This window comes from Mesoplodon densirostris, chromosome 10 (assembly GCF_025265405.1).
Source record: "Mesoplodon densirostris isolate mMesDen1 chromosome 10, mMesDen1 primary haplotype, whole genome shotgun sequence".
NCBI classification, from domain to species: Eukaryota; Metazoa; Chordata; class Mammalia; order Artiodactyla; family Ziphiidae; genus Mesoplodon; species Mesoplodon densirostris.
In genome coordinates, this window is record NC_082670.1 from 25,460,320 (window position 1) to 25,480,365 (window position 20,046).

The window sequence follows — 20,046 nt, forward strand, 5'->3', positions numbered from 1 at the left end:
GATCTGTGAACTGTGGGAATGTCTTAAACTTTCCTTACTATAAACATATAATAATAATTATTTGCAACTCATAAGGTTGTTGTGAGCATTAAATGAGTTAGTATATGTAAGTATGAAGCATGGTGCCTGGCACATAGGAAGTACCCAGGGACTGTTTGCCATTAGTGTGGTCTAGGGGACTCTTCTGAATGGACTGTTTGGAGAGTGACTGGGGACTTGGAAAAATTGTGGATGATCAACTAAAGACAGGAAGGTAAAAGGAAGACAGGGAAGGGGGCAAGTGTGTTAGGCCTTTTAAAGCCTGTGTAACATTTAGGTTTGGCACATGTGACTTATGTCTTTCCTCTTTCCTCTTGTACCCTCCAAACATCTCACAGAGACAGACAGACACACACACACACACAGAAACATACACACAGATAAACACAGATACGCACACACAGACACAGAAACACACAGATACACAGACACGCAGACACACACACAGAGACACACACAGACATACACACACAAACACAGACACGCAGACCCAGCCACAGACACACACAGATACAGACACGCAGACACACAGATACACACAGACACAGAAACACAGATACACACACACACAGATACACACAGATATGCAGACACACACACACACAGACACACACAGATACATGGAGACAAACACACAGACATACACAGATACACAGACAGAGAAACACACGGATACACACAGACATGAACACACACACACACACACACAGAGACACAGAAACAGACACAGATACACACAGACACAGAAACACAGACACACACAGGTACACAGACACACACACACACACGCACCCTAGATCCCTTTAGGGGGTGGGACTCCAAACTCTCTTTGCGGTTTGGGTTACAGAAAAGCACCAGCCTCCTCCCGTGCGCTGTGGAGGAGGCTGGGGACCGGAGCTTCCCACAGCGCCCTGACCTTTGCCGTGTTCCTGTGGTCACCACCTCCCTTCTGTCCCCACTGGGATGGAGAGCAGACTGTGGCTTTGCAGCCTCTGCAGCTGAAGGTGAAGGCACGCAGGTGGACAGGTCGCTGTGGGAGCTGAGAAGAGGCAAAGACCTGGGAGGGGAGTTGCCAAGGGGCCCAGGAGCCCCTGCTTCACTGGGTGGAGCCCTGAAAGTGGCCTTTTGGAATTTCTTCTCTGTGTTTAACCTCCTACCACAGAGGTGCTACTGCATCACATGAGTGATAAGCTTCCCAGGAGTATTTCCACGGAGTTCACCCATGAGACCCCCAATCCCATTTCTCCCTTTAATGGAGGGTGGGTGGGGACAATGGGGTCTCCACGTTCTCTGTTCTCTTCTCCCCCTGAGGCCGCTGAGCCCAGGGCCACTGGGCAGCCAGATTGTATCAGCTGATAGAAGTAAAAACTGAGAACGGCCTTGAACCAGGTGTTAATTTCCTAGGGCAAACATCACACAGCACGATGGAGGGGCTTAAACAGCAGAAAGTTCTGCTCTAACAATTCTGGAGGCCAGAAGTTGGACATCATGGTCCCAGCAGGGCCACACTCTCCCTCCTGGCCTCTGGTTGTTCCCGTCCACCCTTGACCCTCCCTGCCTGCATAACTCCAGCCTCGGCCTCTGTTGTCACCACTGTTCTCCCCCACGTGTGTCTCTGTGCTGTCACGGGGCTGGGCGTCCTCACCTTTTCTCCGTGTCTCTCTCTTCCTATAAGGACATCGGTCACCTTGGACTAAGGGGCCACCCTACTCCAGTATCACCTCCTTACATCTGCAGCTGCCATTTCCAAAGAAGGTCACTTTCTGGCTTCTGAGGAGACCATGAGATGCAGAGAATGCTTTATTTGATATCCAAGGACATCCACGATGTACTTCTTCACCCCCAAAGAAGTGATACAACCCTGGCTATTCATGAGGTATTTAGGAACAAAAATTAAAATGAGATTGGGTAAAGTATACACAATACGTTAAAAAGTGCTTTACACACTGCAAAGCACTCTGCAAATATTTGGTGTTGCTGTTTCCAATTAGCTGGGCCCTGAATTTATCTGAAGGAAAAAGGACTTTGAGTTTAAACATTCCTAGTTGTGTGACTTTGAAGCAATCATTCTACTTTCTTAGTGTGTTTTCTGGTTTCATGGAGCTCTTTCTGGTTTTACCTCACGTGACTAGTTAGGAAAGCAAATGGTTGTGGAAATGTTTGGGGAAGCACAGTGCTCTATATAACCTGAGCTGTTATCCTGGAGCCTTTGAATTGGCCAAGGCCTCCTAGAGTCTAAAATACAGTGCATACAATAAAATAAAATAAAATAAAGTACAGTGCATAATTTCCTATGAGAATCATGTTGGTAAGAAGTGCCCTTACCTTAGATAGATATGCTCCCAAAGTTAATATCTAAATGATTTTTCTCTTTAATGCAATGATTTTCCTTCTATATTAAATATTTCTAAAAAAATTCCATAAGGGATAAGGTGGATTTTTTTTCCCCCAAAGAAAGCAGCCAAGGTTGTAGCATGCTGTTTCCAACTTACCAAATCAGGAGCTTGCACTCAGGTTGGAACCCTACATCCCTTTCCCTAAAGGATGGGCTTTATGGGAAGTCTATACAACCTGTGGAAATATAGGGCTTCTCTCTGTGTCTGGCTGTGTCAAGGATTCCCCAGGACTGGATTAAATCAACTAGAGGGCAGGAAGATGGGCTGGGGAGGCAGCAGGGGTGTCAAGAAGGGTTGAGGTGACTCTAAGGTGACAGCCTTGCTGGAGTGGGAAGTGTTTCCAGCCTGGAGGGGAAAGGAGAGAGCTCAATCCTTTTGAAAAGGGGCTGCCCAAAGCAGGTCCCAGCCTCCCGTGGGTCTGGCAGGCCATCTGGCCCTCAGGCTGTGACTGGAACCAAGTCCTGGAGAGGGGCCCCTATCATGGCCCAAGGTGGGAAGACACTGGTCCTCCGTTAGCATGGAGGGTCCCGGTTTTTTACCCTCACTGTGGTATCTCCAGAGCCAACATGGAGTCTGCCGCCAAGAGATGCTCATAAATACTTGCTAAATCAGTAACTGAAAAGTGGTTAAACTATTAGCAGTGACAACAGAAGTATTTGCAAACTGCCCAGGGTCCCTACTGGTGATAAAAAGGGTTTGGGCAAGAGGGGTATCCATAATTCTATCAGTGGAGCCTCTAGCCAGAGAATGCTGTTTTCTTCCTGTTATGGTGATAGTAGAATCACCTTCTCCACAGCTATTTAAATCTAATAGTTAAGGCCACAAAATCCTTTGGTTGACAGGTGCCACATTTCATAACCATAGTACCTGTTATGGTATAACAATAGTACAGTTCATAATTTTTAGGTTTCAAAAAATACAGTCTATGAATTCAAAAGTTTGGAATATTTAACTCTATTGTCCATGAGATTAAAATATTTATTCAATTAGACTGAAAATCCTTAGAGAAATCAACTCCATAGCTTTTGGGGAGGGGGCCCACTTTGATCTACTCACAAGTGGGGATTTGGGGGAGGGGGAGAATATTTTGGGATTTTGGGTATGGAGATTTTTTTCAAAGCTTTTATGCTTTCCTACTTCTAGGTGGCTATGAAGTGTCCTGATCTCCTTCTGGCAACGTTTGTCTAGATAAAACCTTTCTTTAAGATAGGCCTTGTCAAAGACACAAGGTAGCTGTTGAGAGTATAATAATGCATTTACAAAATCTGTTACATGGTCATTTGTGTAAGTAGATTTATATAAACAGAAAATAGTTCTATTTTTTCTTTGCCAAGCAATCAAGCAAAACCCTAGGAACAACAAAATTAGGCGGAGGCCTTGGGGACAATGGCCATGCCTTCTCTGAGTAAGACATGAGCACCATCTGGAGGACCCATTTGAAACTACAGCGTGGCAACTGAAGAACCTAATGTTTTCAAGCATCAGGGTACAACTGGTGAACAGGTGGGCAAACAGAGGCAGGAAAGAACTACCTCCATTCCATGGCTTGAGTGCCTACAATTTCAAGCTTCCGGTAGAGGACTGAGAATAGTGTTACTGAGTGAGGTACTTTCAGCCAAGGTGGGAGATGAAACCCTAACATCTGAAGAGTATTAACATTAGCTCCCTAGTAAATAAAGGTCAGGAAGTGCTTGCAAGAGGGAAACAAACAGGCAAATAGGTCCCCAATTCGCTGCATCCGGTTATTCCCTCTCTCTACCCTGAGTAGGGGGCCACATACAATACCCATTTTATTCCCAAGACATAAATGACTAATAGTTCAGTTTAGTTTTTTTTTTTTTTTCCCCAGAGGCATTTACATTTTAATAGGTTGAAAGCCTTCGTAAAAAAGAGAGCAATAACAGCAGAATTTCCAATAGATGTCAACTTTTGGCTTTGGTGGAATAAGAAGAACCATCCCCTTTATCAAATACTTATTATTCCTTTTCAACAAACTAGGTTTCTTCCTTACTGATTCAATCGTTTGAATGAAAATGTTTTAAAAGGAGTATTTAACCCCTCAAGAGTCTGAGTATTTAAAAACGCCTGCATCTCCTGTGTCTCTATGTCTCATGAGATACTGGAATTTCTAACCAGATAGTAGTCCCTCAACTCAACACTTCTCAAATATCTCTGGTGAAAAAAATTTTTTTTAATTTCCGGTACTTGAGGGACCAACCAATACTTGGATAAATTAAAATCAAAATGTTATGAATTTTACGTTCATATCTAAGAGTTAGTGTCTCTCTGTACTTATCTTGTCACAGACCAGTAAGTGTGCAGACTGGCACTGGTCTGCAGATGGCGTTGGAAGATCACTGCTATACCTTGTGTTTTCTCCCTTAAAAAATACCTGCATTTGGCCTAAAGATCTCTGCCCTCCATGGCCACCACAGTTACATGCAAGAGCTTGCCTTACATCTTCCTTCCAATTTTTTTTTTTTTTTTTTTTTTGTGGTACGCGGGCCTCTCACTGTTGTGGCCTCTCCCGTTGCAGAGCACAGGCTCCGGACGCGCAGGCTCAGTGGCCATGGCTCATGGGCCCAGCCGCTCCACGGCATGTGGGATCTTCCTGGACCGGGGCACGAACCCATGTCCCCTGCATCGGCAGGAGGACTCTCAACCACTGCGCCACCAGGGAAGCCCCTTCCTTCCAATTTTTAAAAGAAGATAGCCTCTGAATCCATAATTACAGACACTTTCTCATCTCCATTTAAACTGACCCTCTACTTGCACTGTGTTGACACAACTTTCCATTCCCTTGTTCATCAGTTCAACCGGTTTGGTGTTGCTCACTTTATTGGCGGTGAATTTGGCCTGGATGCCAGAAGCTCGTGTAGGACACTTGGGTAGCACAGAAGTTCAGGTATTTGAGGATTCCCAGGAGAAATCCATCTAGGAAAACAACATAACTGACAAGACATATGCTTGGCTTTTTTTTTTTTTGGCCACCCCATGGCATGCAGCATCTCAGTTCCCTGGCCAGGGATTGAACCCACACCCCCTGCAGTGGAAGCAGGGAGTCTTAACCACTGGACTGCCAGGGAAGTCCCGACATTCGCTTTCTTGATATAAAGATTACAGGAAAGCCTCAGTTGAATTTTTCCCTACAAAATACAGGTTGAAAGAGTCTTCTGATGGATAAGCAATTCTGATATTCAGAAGTTTTTTCATCCATGGGTTGGAAGGCAATTAATTCTTTTTCTCTTATCCCTACAACCCCAAACTGAAAATTCCACATGGCCATGTATTAAGTGTATTAAGTTCATACATTTCCATTTATAAGGCACAAACCCTACACATCTCTCAAGAGAAAGGAAGAAAACAAAGATATGAAGACAACAAGTAATTAGGAAGAGAGGAGGTTCATCAAACTGGAATGAAAACCCACCTCCCTTTTTAGTAAACAGAGACCTTACACTGATAGGAAATACAGCCTCTGGGGAGGGTTCCAATGCAGCCCCCTTCACTGGATCAGTGCAGAAGGCAGTCCTCAGGGGGGCTGCGTGGCCAGAACACATCAACTGCAAGCCCCGCCCCATCCCATAGAAGCCGCTGGGCAGCTATGTCCTAAACAGAACATTCTGCCTACAGGGTGCCCAGTTCACCATCCTCACCCAAAGGAGCCTTCGGGGACCAATCCACCATGAATGCACACATGTGCCTGTCCTGGGGCTGGATTAATTTAAGCTGCTCTAAGCTGAGGTACAACTGCCTCCCCGAGGACCCTGAACTAGGGTAGTTATGCGGGTCCTTCATGGGGCAGCATCTATTTAAGAGGCTGGACCTTGAGTTCCTCTTGAAATAATCAGATCCCTAGTGGGACTCTTAGAACCAATTCACTCTACCAGGGGCTTTTTGAACATGCTGGTCAAAATCTGGAGAAGATGCTCTGGAAAAAGCTCCAGATCTTCTGGCATGTAAGGCAGCCCTAATAGATCTCAAGTAATCCTGCAATGCACAGGTATAAAACAGAAGGGTCCCATGACACCAAACGGTATCCATGCTTGCTGGCTGGACCTCCTGATGGCTCTTGGCACTGTACTTTCTACTACCGTTTCCATTAGTATTATATGAGAGTAAGTTTCCTGAATGTCCACATGGATCCAAGCATTTCCGGGAAGTATGACTGCTTCATCGTCCTCTCTACCATCATGCAAGGTACAGATGGGAGTGAACAGCACTTGGGAGAAAACAGCCAGTCAGACATCATCCTGAGAAAAGGGTCAGTGCTAGAGTGGGCCAGAGAAGGGACCAGAAGTCAGATGAACTGAGTAATTCACCATGTCTGAGGGTTTTACGGAATCTTCTTGAAGATTCTGACTTCTCCACCCCGGACAATCTGAAATCCAAATGAAATCGGGTCCTTGGGTCAATGTACCCAATTACCAAAGACCAGTATCATAGAAGAATGCTCATTTCAATACAGTGTGGTCCAGCCACCTCCTAACTTTTCCAGTCCAGTTGGATTATCCCTTTAGACCAGGCCTTGCCCCTGGAGGCCACAGTCGGAATTCTACTAAATTTTCAGGCATGAAGATGGTTCTTAATTCAGTGTCCAGTGAATCTTAGCCAAGGTCCCTTCCCTTCCTGTGTCTCGTAAGGCTACAGCCCAGAGGATAAAGGAATACTTTCATTCACAACAATAACAGCAAAACTCTTGGACCCTTTGGCTTCCTAATGCCACAGTCATAGCCACCCTTGGAAATATGTACTCATTTAAAAGCCTGCTCTAAAAAACAAAAAGTCAGCTCCTACTGTTGATTCAAGTTTTCCCCAAATCGTATCAGGCCAACTCCACACCACGCCCCACCTGCCGGCCTCAAGAATCTTTCTTGGTCAGTCTGGCCTTGATTTTTTGCCTCAAGAAGGCTGCAGTAGCTGCACTGCAGGTGACCAAAAAGAAGAAGGACAGGCAGGCCATGTAGATGGTCAGGGGGCTGTGGCGCTGCAGGAAGATCTCCTGTCGCCCCTTGTAGTCTAGAAGGATGGCCTCGAGCTGGGACAGTGTGCAGACAGACAGAAAGGCGTGGAAGATCTGATGCCCGTGGCCCACGATGTCACAGGAACCCGGGAAGTACTTCTCCGGAACCGGGCAGGAGAAGAAGTAGGCACTGACCAGGAAGAAGACAATCTGAAGGGAGTGGTACCAGACCGCCTGCTCCTGGCAGCCAGACAGGTGGCACAGAACCACGCGATGTGCCACAGGGCTGATGTCCAGGATGAAGGCCAGCCCCGCCGGCACCACCTGACAGATCTTCCTCATGACTGGGTAAGGCCTGCAGTAACGGTACTTAGCGTAGCAGCAGCCGGCGCAAGATAACCAGCCACAGAAGGCGGCTGCGGGCAGGAAGAAAAGCCAGAAGTGCTCGTACCAGGCCTGGTCGGAGGTGTAGAAGAAGTGGACCAAGGCACTGCCGTACTGGTAAACGCTCACGCCCACGTAGTCCACAAAGTAGAAGGTGTAGTGGGAGAGCTCGGACTTGGACTGCAGCAGGTGGGCCAGGAGGCTGAAGGTGAGGTAAGTGATGGAGGACAGGACGTAGAGGAGCAGGGGCAGGGCATGGGCAGAGGTCCACGGCAGGCCCTCGGCCTCCACAAAGGCCCAGAACCGCAAGAGGACGGCCAGAGCCGCCAGCAAGTGGGTCCAGACGTTGACCACCTCGTTGTGTTTCTGAAAGAGGCTGAAGAAGTAGTAACGCCACTCATGGCCGGTGGGGCGGTACCCAGCATGGATGTAGGGCTCCCGGAAGAGCTGGGGCACGTCGGTCTCCGGGACGGTGCCGGGCATCTTGGGCAGCCCATCCTCCAAAATCTTGGGCAGGCGGCGCAGATGCTGTCCACTCACGGACAGGGTGCTCAGACGCTCCAGGATGGCAGTCGTCATGGCTACACGGGGATGCAACCTACAGGAAACAGAGTAAAATGGGCAAAGATGCGGTGAGGGGGTGCTGAGCAAAGACAGCGAGGGAACTATGGGTTTGCTAGTGCAGCTGGGGAGGCGGGACTGCAGACAACTTCTTTGAGCCTCCTTTTTTTTTTTCGTATGTAGATAATTATATAGAGTTGGACCAAGATCGCTTACTGCTCTGACATTCTGACTTTGTCTCTACTGCTCACTACAGAGTGAGGCAAAGTCACATCTTGTAAAACGGGAATGTCAGCCACCCCATTTTATTTTTATTTTTTTATTTTTATTTTTTTGTGGTGTGCGGGCCTCTCACTGCTGTGGCCTCTCCCGTTGCGGAGCACAGGCTCCGGATGCGCAGGCCCAGCGGCCATGGCTCACGGGCCCAGCCGCTCCGCGGCATATGGGATCCTCCCAGACCGGGGCACGAACCCGTATCCCCTGCATCGGCAGGTGGACTCTCAACCACTGCGCCACCAGGGAGGCCCAGCCACCCCATTTTAATGGCATCTAGAAGGTAAGTGAGGGTACCTTTAAAGCTTTCGAGTTTGCTAGATAATATTAAAATGTAACCCTCAGGGCTTCCCTGGTGGCGCAGTGATTAAGAATCCGCCTGCCAGGCTTCCCTGGTGGCGCAGTGGTTCAGAGTTCGCCTGCCGATGCAGGGGCCACGGGTTCATGCCCCGATCCGGGAAGATCCCACATGCTGCGGAGCAGCTGGGCCCGTGAGCCATGGCTGCTGAGCCTGCGCATCTGGAGCCTGTGCTCCGCAACGGGAGAGGCCACAACACTGAGAGGCCTGTGTACCGCAAAAAAAAAAAAGAATCCACCTGCCAATGCAGGGGACACGGGTTCAAGCCCTGGTCCAGGAAGATCCCACATGCTGTGGAGCAACTAAGCCCATGTGCCACAACTACTGAGCCTACGCTCCAGGGCACATGAGCCACAACTACTGAGCCCACGTGCCACAACTACTGAAACCCACGTGCCTAGAGCCCATGCTCTGCAACAAGAGAAGCCACCGCAATAAGAAGCCTGCACGCCACAATGAAAGAGTAGCCCCTGCTCGCCACAACTAGAGAAAGCCCGTACGCAGCAATGAAGACCCAACATGGCCAAAAATAAATAAATTAATTAATTAATTTAAAATATCACAGTGAGCTACAAACTCACTAAAAATCGCTAAAATTAAAAAAAAATGTAATCATCAGACAGGCTCTATCAGTACGAAGTTGTTTTTTTTTTTTTTAAGGAATGGTATAGCAAGAGACACTGTTCCATTTTATTTATAACAGTAAGAAATTGGAAAGAACTTTCTTGTTCAACAATAGGAATTTGGTTTGAAAAAATCATAGAACCATAATTTAAGCCGTAAAACAGAATTGTGAGCAAACCATAGAAATATGTTGTGAATGTATTTAATGACATGAAAAGATCTAGCTGTATATTCATTGTCTATTATCCCAATGTCTTCCTAGTGGAACCTAGTAGTTTTCTCTCTTCAAATCTCCTATACTTCTTCATCCATCCTCACTCAGCCTAACCTTTTTCCTATTTATTGAGAAAACGCAATCAATCAGAAGAGACTTCTGCAATCTACTACCACAACGTTTACCCACCGGCCAGCATTTCTGTCACATATGCTCCTCCCCCGTTTCAATGGCTGGAACCATCTTGGTGAAGACCAATCCTTCACTCAGACATTATATTCTGTCCCTTAGCGCCATCCATTGAAGAGTTGCACATCATTGTAATGACACAAGGGGGCGCTTTAAATGAGGGATCTTGTAAACCACTCCAAATCAAGTCTCGAATAGTCTTGAACTGGCATAGATAAAAGCACTCTTCATCCATACAAAGCTTTTTTATGTATTTTATTTAGTATGAAGTATTATATCGAACTACAAAAATTATCAATGTTTATATTACTAATAAGAGCCTACATTTCTTTTTAAAATTTATTTTATTTTATTTATTTATTTATTATTAGTTTTTGCTTTATAACAAAGTGAATCAGTTATACATATACATCTGTTCCCATATGCCTTCCCTCTTGCGTCTCCCTCCCTCCCACCCTCCCAAGCCTACATTTCTTGAGCACCTAATCTTAAATTACCCACTAATTTCACTGGGAACTTGAAAATCTGAGATAAGCAATAGTTACTGGAACCTCAAGGTCAAATGAGTCATCAATCAGGTTGGTAAAAACCAAGGCATATTCTGAGAAATCTTTTTTTTAATAATCAATTAATTAATTAATTAATTTTTGGCTGCATTGTGTCTGTGTTGCTGTACACGGGCTTTCTTTAGTTGCAGCGAGCGGGGGCTACTCTTCATTGCGGTGCACGGGCTTCTCATTGCAGTGGCTGCTCTTGTTGCGGAGCACAGGCTCTAGGTGTGCAGGCTTCAGTAGTTGTGGCACATGGGCTCAGTATTTGTGGTGCACGGGCTTAGTTGCTCCACGGCATGTGGGATCTTCCCGGACCAGGGCTTAAACCTGTGTCCCCTGCATTGGCAGGCGGATTTCTAACCACTGTGCCCCCAGGGAAGCCCTATCCTGAGAAATCTTAAGAGCTGAACAAAATTAACATGTAGCCTAAATTTAATGAAATCTAATTGCAAAGATTGTGTGTGTATTTTTTTTTTTTAACTATGCTCTGGAAAGCAAGTGGTTTTGAACTTGCTTCTCCTGAGAACCCAAATCTGTATGCAATAAATTTCAGCCCTCACAAATATTTAACTTGGGCTTCCCTGGTGGCGCAGTGGTTGAGAATCCGCCTGCCAATGCAGGGGACACAGGTTCGAGCCCTGGTCCGGGAAGATCCCACATGCCATGGAGCAACTAAGCCCGCGCACCACAACTACTGAGCCTGCGCTCTACAGCCCGCGAGCCACAACTACTGAGCCCGCGTGCCACAACTACTGAAGCCCGCACGCCTAGAGCCCGTGCTCTGCAACAAGAGAAGCCACCGCAATGAGAAGCCCGTGCACTGCAATGAACAGTAGCCCCCGCTCGCCGCAACTAGAGAAAGCCTGCGTGCAGCAACGAAGACCCAACGCAGCCAAAAATCAATAAATTAATTTAAAAAAGAAAAAGAAAAAAAAGAATGTGGATCAACCATAGAGCTTTTTCAGAGCAAGGACTGTCTGCTCAACAATACTCCAGTCTACCAAGGCCACAGAGGAAGAATAAAATAAGACCACCTACCTCAAGCCACTTACAAGAAGAGTCAAACTTCACGAATCAACAGCCACCACCAGACCGCACGTACCAGAGTGTTAAGTGGAGAGAAATACAAACAGGCCTCTACGGAGCAGAGCTGCTCCTGGGAGGATAGGACTTACACATGTGAAGGGGTGAGGGGCGGGCCTTCCAGGAAAGGGGCAGAACACGACCCAGGATGCTACGGCCTCTGTGGGCCCACGAGCAGAGGGACCGCTGCGGAAGAAGGAGGAAGTGAGTGCGGCGGGTGGCATGGCATTAGCGAAGTGAGCTTAGGTTTGATGTTGCAGAAGGAGGAGGAGAGGTTTCTCATCCCTGGAGTTTTTTTTGGTTTTGGTTTTTTTTTTTTTTTTTTTGGCGGTATGCGGGCCTCTCACTATTGTGGCCTCTCCCATTGCAGAGCACAGGCTCTGGACACGCAGGCTCAGTGGCCATGGCTCACGGGCCTAGCTGCTCCGCAGCACGTGGGATCTTCCCGGACCAGGGCACGAACCCATGTCCCCTGCATCGGCAGGCGGACTCTCAACCACTGCGCCACCAGGGAAGCCCATCCCTGGAGTTTTTGCTTGTTCAATCCCTATGTCACCTGAGCTCGGGGGACTCTTGCTATAGACCGGTACCTCCTCTCCTGGCTTAAGTGACACTGCCCTCTGTGGTCCCGCCTCTGCTTTCTTCTCCCATCACCCTGTCAACTGTGGCGTCTGTCCCCAGGGTTCCACCATCAGCCCCCTTTTCTGCCTCTGGTATCTCTCACACAGACACTTCTGCCATGTCCTTGGCTTCAGCCAGGCCCTGTTATCATAGCATCCCCAAATACATGCCTCCAGCCACATCTTTCCTGAGTTTGGATTCAAATATCCAGCAGCTCTGGTTTTGTCCAACTGAATATCCCACGGGCATTTCAAATTCAACCTCTTCAGCCTCCTCCTTCAGCCCAGACTTGACCCATCCCTACCTCTGATCAGTCATGGAGGCCTGTTGATTTTATCTCAACGTTTCTGGAATCCACTTGTCCTTTCCATTTTTACTGCTCCCCCTTGATTTGGGCCTTCAAGATGAACTTGTGTTGATGAGGAAAACAGCGGTCTCATAACTGACCTTTCTTCTTCAAGAGATGGCTCCCCCACCTCACATCCCCAAACCCGCCCTCTAGTCTCCAAACCACTTCACGGTGATAGTTTAAAAGCGGAGACTGATCACCACTCCCCTCCCCAAAGTCCCTCAAGAGCGCACCATTGTTTACCACACACACTCTCAGCCCGTGCAAACAGGCCCTTCTGTAGACCTCCTTCCCCGGTCCTATTCCAGCCTCCTTTCCCAGAGCCCACAGCCAGGCCACTTGGATGGCCTGGATCATAACACTGGGAGTTTTTCAAAGGTGCAACACTCTCTATCTCCCCTGCATGCTTCTGCACACAAGGGCGGCTCCAGCAACCCCAGCTCATCAACACTCTGCTCAGGCGCCAGCTCTGCCTGTGGGCTTTCCTAACCCCAGGCTGGATGAGGGTGCCCCAGCTCCCACCTACCCTGGCCTTGCCTCCCCATCACACTTCTCTCCTGGGGCCCTGACCCTTGGTAATGAGCTCACTTCCCACCACACCCGGCTGCTTTAAGGGCAGGGGCTGTCTGGCATGCAAGTTCCTATGTCTAAGATGATATGTGGCATATAAAATAATCATACACCTAATCATGATTTACTGAACAAATAGTTCTTTAGGCCCAGATGTATGGCACCAATTTCCTTCTGTTCTGCCAGGTTAAGGGAAAAAAAGAAATAATGGTTTGCAAGTCGGGAAGTCTGGATGTTAATATTTGCTCTATACAATGAGCTATGTGGCCATGCCCAAGACATTCAGCTACTCAGCGTCATTTTCCTCATAAATAAGGGTGGGTGGGAGACGACTTCCTGTCTCTCTACCTCTCAGGAAAAAAAGAGAGTCAATAATGATAAAATGGGCAGTAGCTGAGTGATGCTTTGAAAAGGCAAACCATGCACATTAAAGTACCAGCAATATTTGAACTAAAGAACACACAGAAGGGTTATAATTTAGTAATATATATATATATATATTTTCTACCTTATAATTGATTTTAATGCAATCTTTGAAAATTGAAAAGGAATTTAATATTTTTGGTTACATTTCTGGGATTCTTCCAACTGCTTTATTAAAGCTTTAATTAGATTTAGATTATAATGGGATTGGAATTAAAAGTTCTATTTCTTGAGTACAACATCTGCACCATGAATTCAGTAAACATTCACAAGAAAGTGTTATAAAATGTTACATCATGCCTTGGACTATTTAGGGGTCCAATCTTAAAGTTTTATCTCAGGTCCTCCTTTAAAACTATTAATAATGCTAATAGTTTTACACCTAGAGTATGCCATCTAAAAGCTCTGTGTTTGCGAAACGGACATAGTTTGGTACTGATTACATTTTATCTGGAGGCCAAAGAGAGGACTCTAAAGCAATGGTGTTCCCTGATCTATTACAAGGGCCCTATGGGAACTGACCACAAACTCGGAATAGCTGTTTCCCTGGAGAAGCTCTGTATGAGGAATTAACAGTTCCAGCTCTACCAATGACTATGGGATTTTAGGCAAATCACTCAACTTCTCTACACTTGTGTCTTTGCCCATAAAACTGAGGGTATAATCTCTATAAGTTCTAATGCTAAGAAATTCTATAATTCATCTGGACTATGTTTTGCTTCGTGCTGAAGATCCAGCAGTGTGCTGAAGTCACCAACAAACAGATCCTGTGACATCACCTCATGTCATGGCCTCATGAAGATGTCAGGAAGGTGGCCTGCTGGTTGTTGGACAGAGAACAAAAGAGCAGCAATTTCCATCAAAGAGGGCAGAAGAAATGCTTCCAGAATCCACAGAAGCCCAGCCTCCCACAATGCTGCAAAACCATAAATGGCTGAGAAGGAACAGCAGCCAAAATGCCAGCTTGATACCCATTTATAAGGCCTGGAACCCTGCTGTGAGCAGCCTTTGGTCTGACCAGAGACAGAGGTGCACTTGCAGTGGCCTCAGACAACCCCAGGACCTCTTCAGTCATCCATCAAGTGAGAGGCTGCTGGGCCCACACCAATCTTTGCAGCCACATCTGCCAAGTATCACACCACTGTTTATAAAGTCATATTTTAAACAGCGGCAGTACCAGCAGAATCCTATTATGAGCAGATACAATTTTAACATGGATTCAGATTCACCAACCATTAATGCATATCCACTCCATATTTAAGAAAACCTAAAACACAAATAGCATTTCAACATCCAAAAATGGGAGATCTGATTTAATGATGATAAATCTATACAATAGAATACTACACACCCATTAAAATAATTATGTAGATATATTACACTTATTGTTATAGAGAGATACGCAGGACATAAATGTGTGCTCCATTTGTTTCTCACTGCAGTCTCCCTGACACTTAGAACAGTGACTGACCAGCACAAAGTAGATGCTCAACAAAGATTTTCTGAGTAAATACATGAATGAAAGACATTAGTACAAGTAAGAAGCAAATTAAAAGTATGCATCCCATTTTTGTAAAGATATACCTATGGCACAGAAAAAGTATGGAATTGCAAATAATCAAAACATCAATACGGATATTGCTAAGTGGTGGGATGACAGGGGAATTTTACTTTTCATCTGGAGTCGATACTATTGTTATAGTACTTTTGACGATGAATATTTACTCCTTTTGTAAATGAAGTTACTGCTATTCAACAAGTAGGAATATTTGACAGAAATCTGTAAAAACTGGTAAAAAAATTAATTAGTACAGTTAATTAGTACATCCTCCCCCCACCTGCCAAAACACCCAGCATTGTAAAGGAATACATACTTATTTGTATTATTCTGTGGATTTTGAGCTCAACTAGTTAGCAGATCATGTAATAAAGTTATTGTCAGGAGTGTCGACTAGAGAAAAAACACACAACCTAAAAGTTGAGAATTATGTTTTATTCGGGGACCTTACTGAGGACTATAGGCCAGGAGTCAGCCTCTCAGATACTCTGAGGATCTGCTCCAAAGAGGTGAGGGAGGAGCCTGGATATATAGGCTGGATATATGTTGTTGGAAAAACAACATGTAGCAGAACATCGCAAGATCACTGCTAATCTCGAAAAACAGACATCTCAAGTTAATGATTTTAGTGCTTTTCTATGTATGGGCAGATGCAAGAGTCTGGGCTCATTGAAATTATTCCTCTGATTTGCATCTTAACTATGTAGGGCCAGTATCCAGTTTTTCTCCACCCTGAATTCCCCTCAGGGCTCACCGCAGGGGCAGCTGCAGTGGATGAGGGCTTGATGGTGGACAACATCCACCGTTTACTGGAATGGCAGGCAACACTTTTGTCCGCAGGAGTAACCTAGCTATACTTGCCACCACGGATGTAAGCTAATGGTCATGGGGCTGGGGGCGCGGGGTTAAAGGGGAAAAAAATGGGTAACATCTGCTGGTAAGGCAGCAATCATGTTCTCTTAGCTTGGGAAAACCAGTATATGCGATATTGTCGCAAGACTTTTCCCGCAGCGCACAAACCCAAACAGAGTTAAGAAGGGAGTTGGGGCTTCCCTGGTGGCGCAGTGGTTGAGAGTCTGCCTGCCAATGCAGGGCACATGGGTTCGTGCCCCGGTCCGGGAAGATCCCACATGCCGCGGAGCGGCTGGGCCCGTGAGCCATGGCCGCTGAGCCTGCGCGTCCGGAGCCTGTGCTCTGCAACGGGAGAGGCCCGTGTACCGGAAAAAAAAAAAAAAAAAAGAAGGGAGTCAATCCCCCACCTTGTGGGCACCTGACGCGGCTGAACCCTGCCTATAAAAAAAGGCAAGGCTCCGCCTAACATGGACAGGAGAAAGAAAAGACAGCCTTATAATTTGCTGCTCTGCCCTGGGGATTTTTCTCTTTCTCCAGCTGGAACTCTCAGCTGGGATTCCTTGTATTTTCTTTTTTGTTACTTCCCGTCCTTCCCACATCTCAGCTCACCTCCTCACTTGAGCAGGTACTATTTTCAAAACGCATCACTACAGACGCAGAATGCACCGCCCACATGCAATAAGTAGTACCTGTGTTTAATTCTAGCGGGAGAATTCGGAGGAGCTGGGCACAGTTTAGAATGCATTGAGCAGTCTAAGGTCAAGGGCCAGGTTGGCTGGTATGGTGATCCTTTTCTTTCAGAAACTGCTGGTTTGGGTAAAGGTAAGCTCTGATGTCAGAACGGCCTGTTAATTAAAGCCTGGGGACAGGAAGCCTCCCAGGACTTTCCACAAGAGTGTAACCGCTGGCTTCATTCGGCATGGTCTGGCTTCAGCTATGCAGCCTCTCACCTGTAGGAAGCTTTATCACCTATCGGCAAACCTGCTGGGACCCGGGCCAGCCCAGGTGAACTCCGAAGAGAGCCACAGATTGCCATTGGCAGGAAATCAATATTGGAAATGTACTTTCCATAGCAGAAGAATCTGATAACCAAGGAAAGCCGGGTTGGTGCACTGTGTAAGGAGTTTGGCATTTCCTAGCAATTCTACGTTAACCCCTTTGCAGCTAATGCTGTACACTCTCCTGGCGGTCCCAAGACCTTGGTTTTTTATTTGCTACCAAGAATCAAGCAGGTCGCTTCATTCTCAGTTTCTCTTTAGACAGCCTCAAGGCCTTAGTTCAATCCCACATTGGCCATGAAGTTTTCTCCAGGTCATCTTAATTTCTTTCCTCCCAGAGTGCTTACCTACCTACTCCATACATTTCAGTTAGCAGAACGTCTGGACTTACGTGCTACTTCCCTGCTGTGTGTGCAGAGAGCCCTCCTGGGTTGCAAGTTCCCTGAGACAGAAACACGGACTTACCCATCCTTTCTTCCTCCTATCAGCAATTATCAGAGGAAAGGTGGCCCAGAATGTGTCAATGGATGATTGTTCAAAAACAGAGTGAAAGAAGACTCTCCTTTGGCCCTCTTTGCTTCTAAAGGTAAAACCGGTGAGACTTTAGACAAGGAACATGTTAGGGATTTTTCAACAGGAAACAACATCTGACTTGGATGTTGTTTATCTGGGTGTAGTTCATCCACTTGGGAGGTATCCATAACAATATTTAAATTGTTCACCGGATTTCCAATCACCAGATGACTTTTAGTCTATTTCCTCCTATCATTGGTACTTTTGTGCCCAAGAATGCCTAAGCAAAGATGCAGGGAAGGGAGGCCAGGCAGAAGAAAAAGAAAGTAAAAGAACATTGAGGCAGAAGAAAACTAAAGTAAAAGAACATTGGAGCAGGAGTTAGGAGACCTAGTTTTTTTATTCTCACTGCATAGAAAAAAGCAGAACAGACTGTCCTGGTTCCCTGAACAAGCCACACACTTTGCATCGCCAAGTACCCCTCTACGCCTGGCAATCCCTGCTTCTCTCTCAAATCCAGGCTCAGCTATAACCTCCTCTGTGAAGTTTAGCAACAGATTCAAGCAGAATTAATCACAACCTGTTATATCCCCTTAGCCTTATGATGTAGCTGGTTGTATGTGTGCCTTCTTTACATTAAATTGTGAAATTCATTGAGTTGCACAAGGAAGTCACTCAAGGCATTAAAAAAATCTATGTTTGTGTTACTTCATTGTGAGAATAACTGAGGCATGGAGAATTTTTTTTCGAGTTTCCACTATTATCTTTTTATGCATATAAAAATTTGCATTTTTAATTTTTTAAAAATAATTTTTATTGAAGTATAGTTGATTTACAATGTTGTGTTAGTTTCAGGTGTACAGCAAAGTGATTCCGTTTTACATACATATATATATATTCTTTTTCAGATTTTTTTCCATTATAGGTTATTAGAAGATATTAAATATAGTTCCCTGTGCTATACAGTAGGTCCTTGTTGGTTATCTATTTTATATATAGTAGTGTGTACGTGCTAATCCTGAACTCCCCCGCCCTGAGACACAGAGAATTGAAGTGATTTATTCACAGCTCTAAACCGAATCAGCCCTAAGGTAGGGGCACTGCTTCTGACTTTCATGCTGAAGAGCCTAGCCACCTAGGTCTCCGAAAAAGAAAGCCCATAAAACACAAATGGAATAGGAAGAGCTGGATAAGACGTGGGAGCCCGTATGCCTGTGAGCTGACGGCAGGCTAGGAATCCTGGCTCCCGCTGGGACATCTGGCTATGTTGTCCAGAGCCGTCTCCCAGGACACTCCAGCAGGCTCTCCTAAGGGAACCCCTCTCCACTATGGCCTTTTCTACAATTTGAAGGAGAAACTCATAATCAGTAGCTGAGCTGGTTAAAAATCCTTAGTTATTCCACAGGCGAGTTTCATCGGAAAAGTTGATTATTCAGTTCAGACAAACAGCTGTGAACCGTCGCACTGCTCTGGTCTTCATCTCCATCCTGTTACAACCCGGCTTGCAACAAGGCAGTAGTGGTTTCTCACTCGGGGTTACTCGAGCCCCAGGATCTCAGATTTGACATTCCTCCTTCCTGAGCACAATGCTCCTAATTTCCACCTGGACTATTTCCTCACACCAGCTCACATGTTCCAGGCTCCTCAGAACCCCCAGCCCTTCTGTCTTACTTCATCTGCTTCACGTGCCCCACTGCCATCCCAACGTGCCAGCCCCTTTGCTTCTACCCTGGAGCACTCCATGCCTGCCACCCAGCCCCACCCTGATGACATCGAATTTTTCTGTCTCCCTCACCAGTACTGTGTACTGCTATAAAAAGGCATCAAACATTATGAGACCATGTCATATCCATGCCTTTTAACCTCAACAAGACTTCACTTTATCCATCTGGAGATCCCATCAGCATCTTAAGCTTTGTGTGTTTAAAACCAAACCTCTGCTGGGACTTCCCTGGCAGTCCAGTGGTTAAGACTTCACACTTCTACTGCAGGGGGCGTGGGTTCCATCCCTGGTCAGGGAACTAAGATTCCACACGCTGAGCGGCACAGCCAAAAAAAATAAATAAAAAGCAATCAAAAAATCAAACCTCGGGCTTCCCTGGTGGCACAGTGGTTGAGAATCTGCCTGCCAATGCAGGGGACACGGGTTCGAGCCCTGGTCTGGGAAGATCCCACATACCGCGGAGCGACTGAGCCCGTGAGCCCCAACTACTGAGCCTGCACATCTGGAGCCTGTGCTCCGCAACAAGAGAGGCCAAGATAGTGAGAGGCCCGCGCACCGCGATGAAGAGTGGCCCCCGCTCGCCGCAACTAGAGAGAGCCCTCGCACAGAAAAGAAGACCCAACACAGCCAAAAATAAATAAATCAATAAATAAATTTATAAAAAAATCAAACCTCAGCTGTGCCTAGTTCTGTTACCAGTGTGACCAATCTCCTAGTCACCAAGCCTTGAAATCAAAGTGAAATTTCTCCTTTTCCTCCTTCCCTCACATTCCAGTCATCAAATCCTGCCCCCCAACCTTTTTG

The 20,046-nt window shown here is 46.2% G+C and overlaps 1 protein-coding gene across 7 annotated transcripts in view; it reads right to left on the minus strand.

Moving 5' to 3' along the window:
• Positions 1-1,863: 1,863 nt before the first annotated feature.
• The window catches only part of PAQR8 (progestin and adipoQ receptor family member 8), a 40,375-nt gene continuing 22,192 nt past the window's right edge, over positions 1,864-20,046 (minus strand). For 3 of the 7 annotated variants that reach the window (XM_060110357.1, XM_060110355.1, XM_060110354.1), the window contains 2 exons: positions 11,728-11,821; positions 1,864-8,380 (listed from right to left, as the gene is read on the minus strand). In XM_060110357.1, the coding sequence (XP_059966340.1) occupies positions 7,297-8,361 (1,065 nt within the window). In that variant the 5' untranslated portion in view covers positions 8,362-8,380; positions 11,728-11,821 and the 3' untranslated portion in view covers positions 1,864-7,296. Of the gene's footprint in view, positions 8,381-11,727; positions 11,822-12,560; positions 12,666-20,046 lie in introns of those variants that run through there. The other 4 variants (XM_060110358.1, XM_060110353.1, XM_060110356.1 and 1 more) reach the window with 3 other exon arrangements.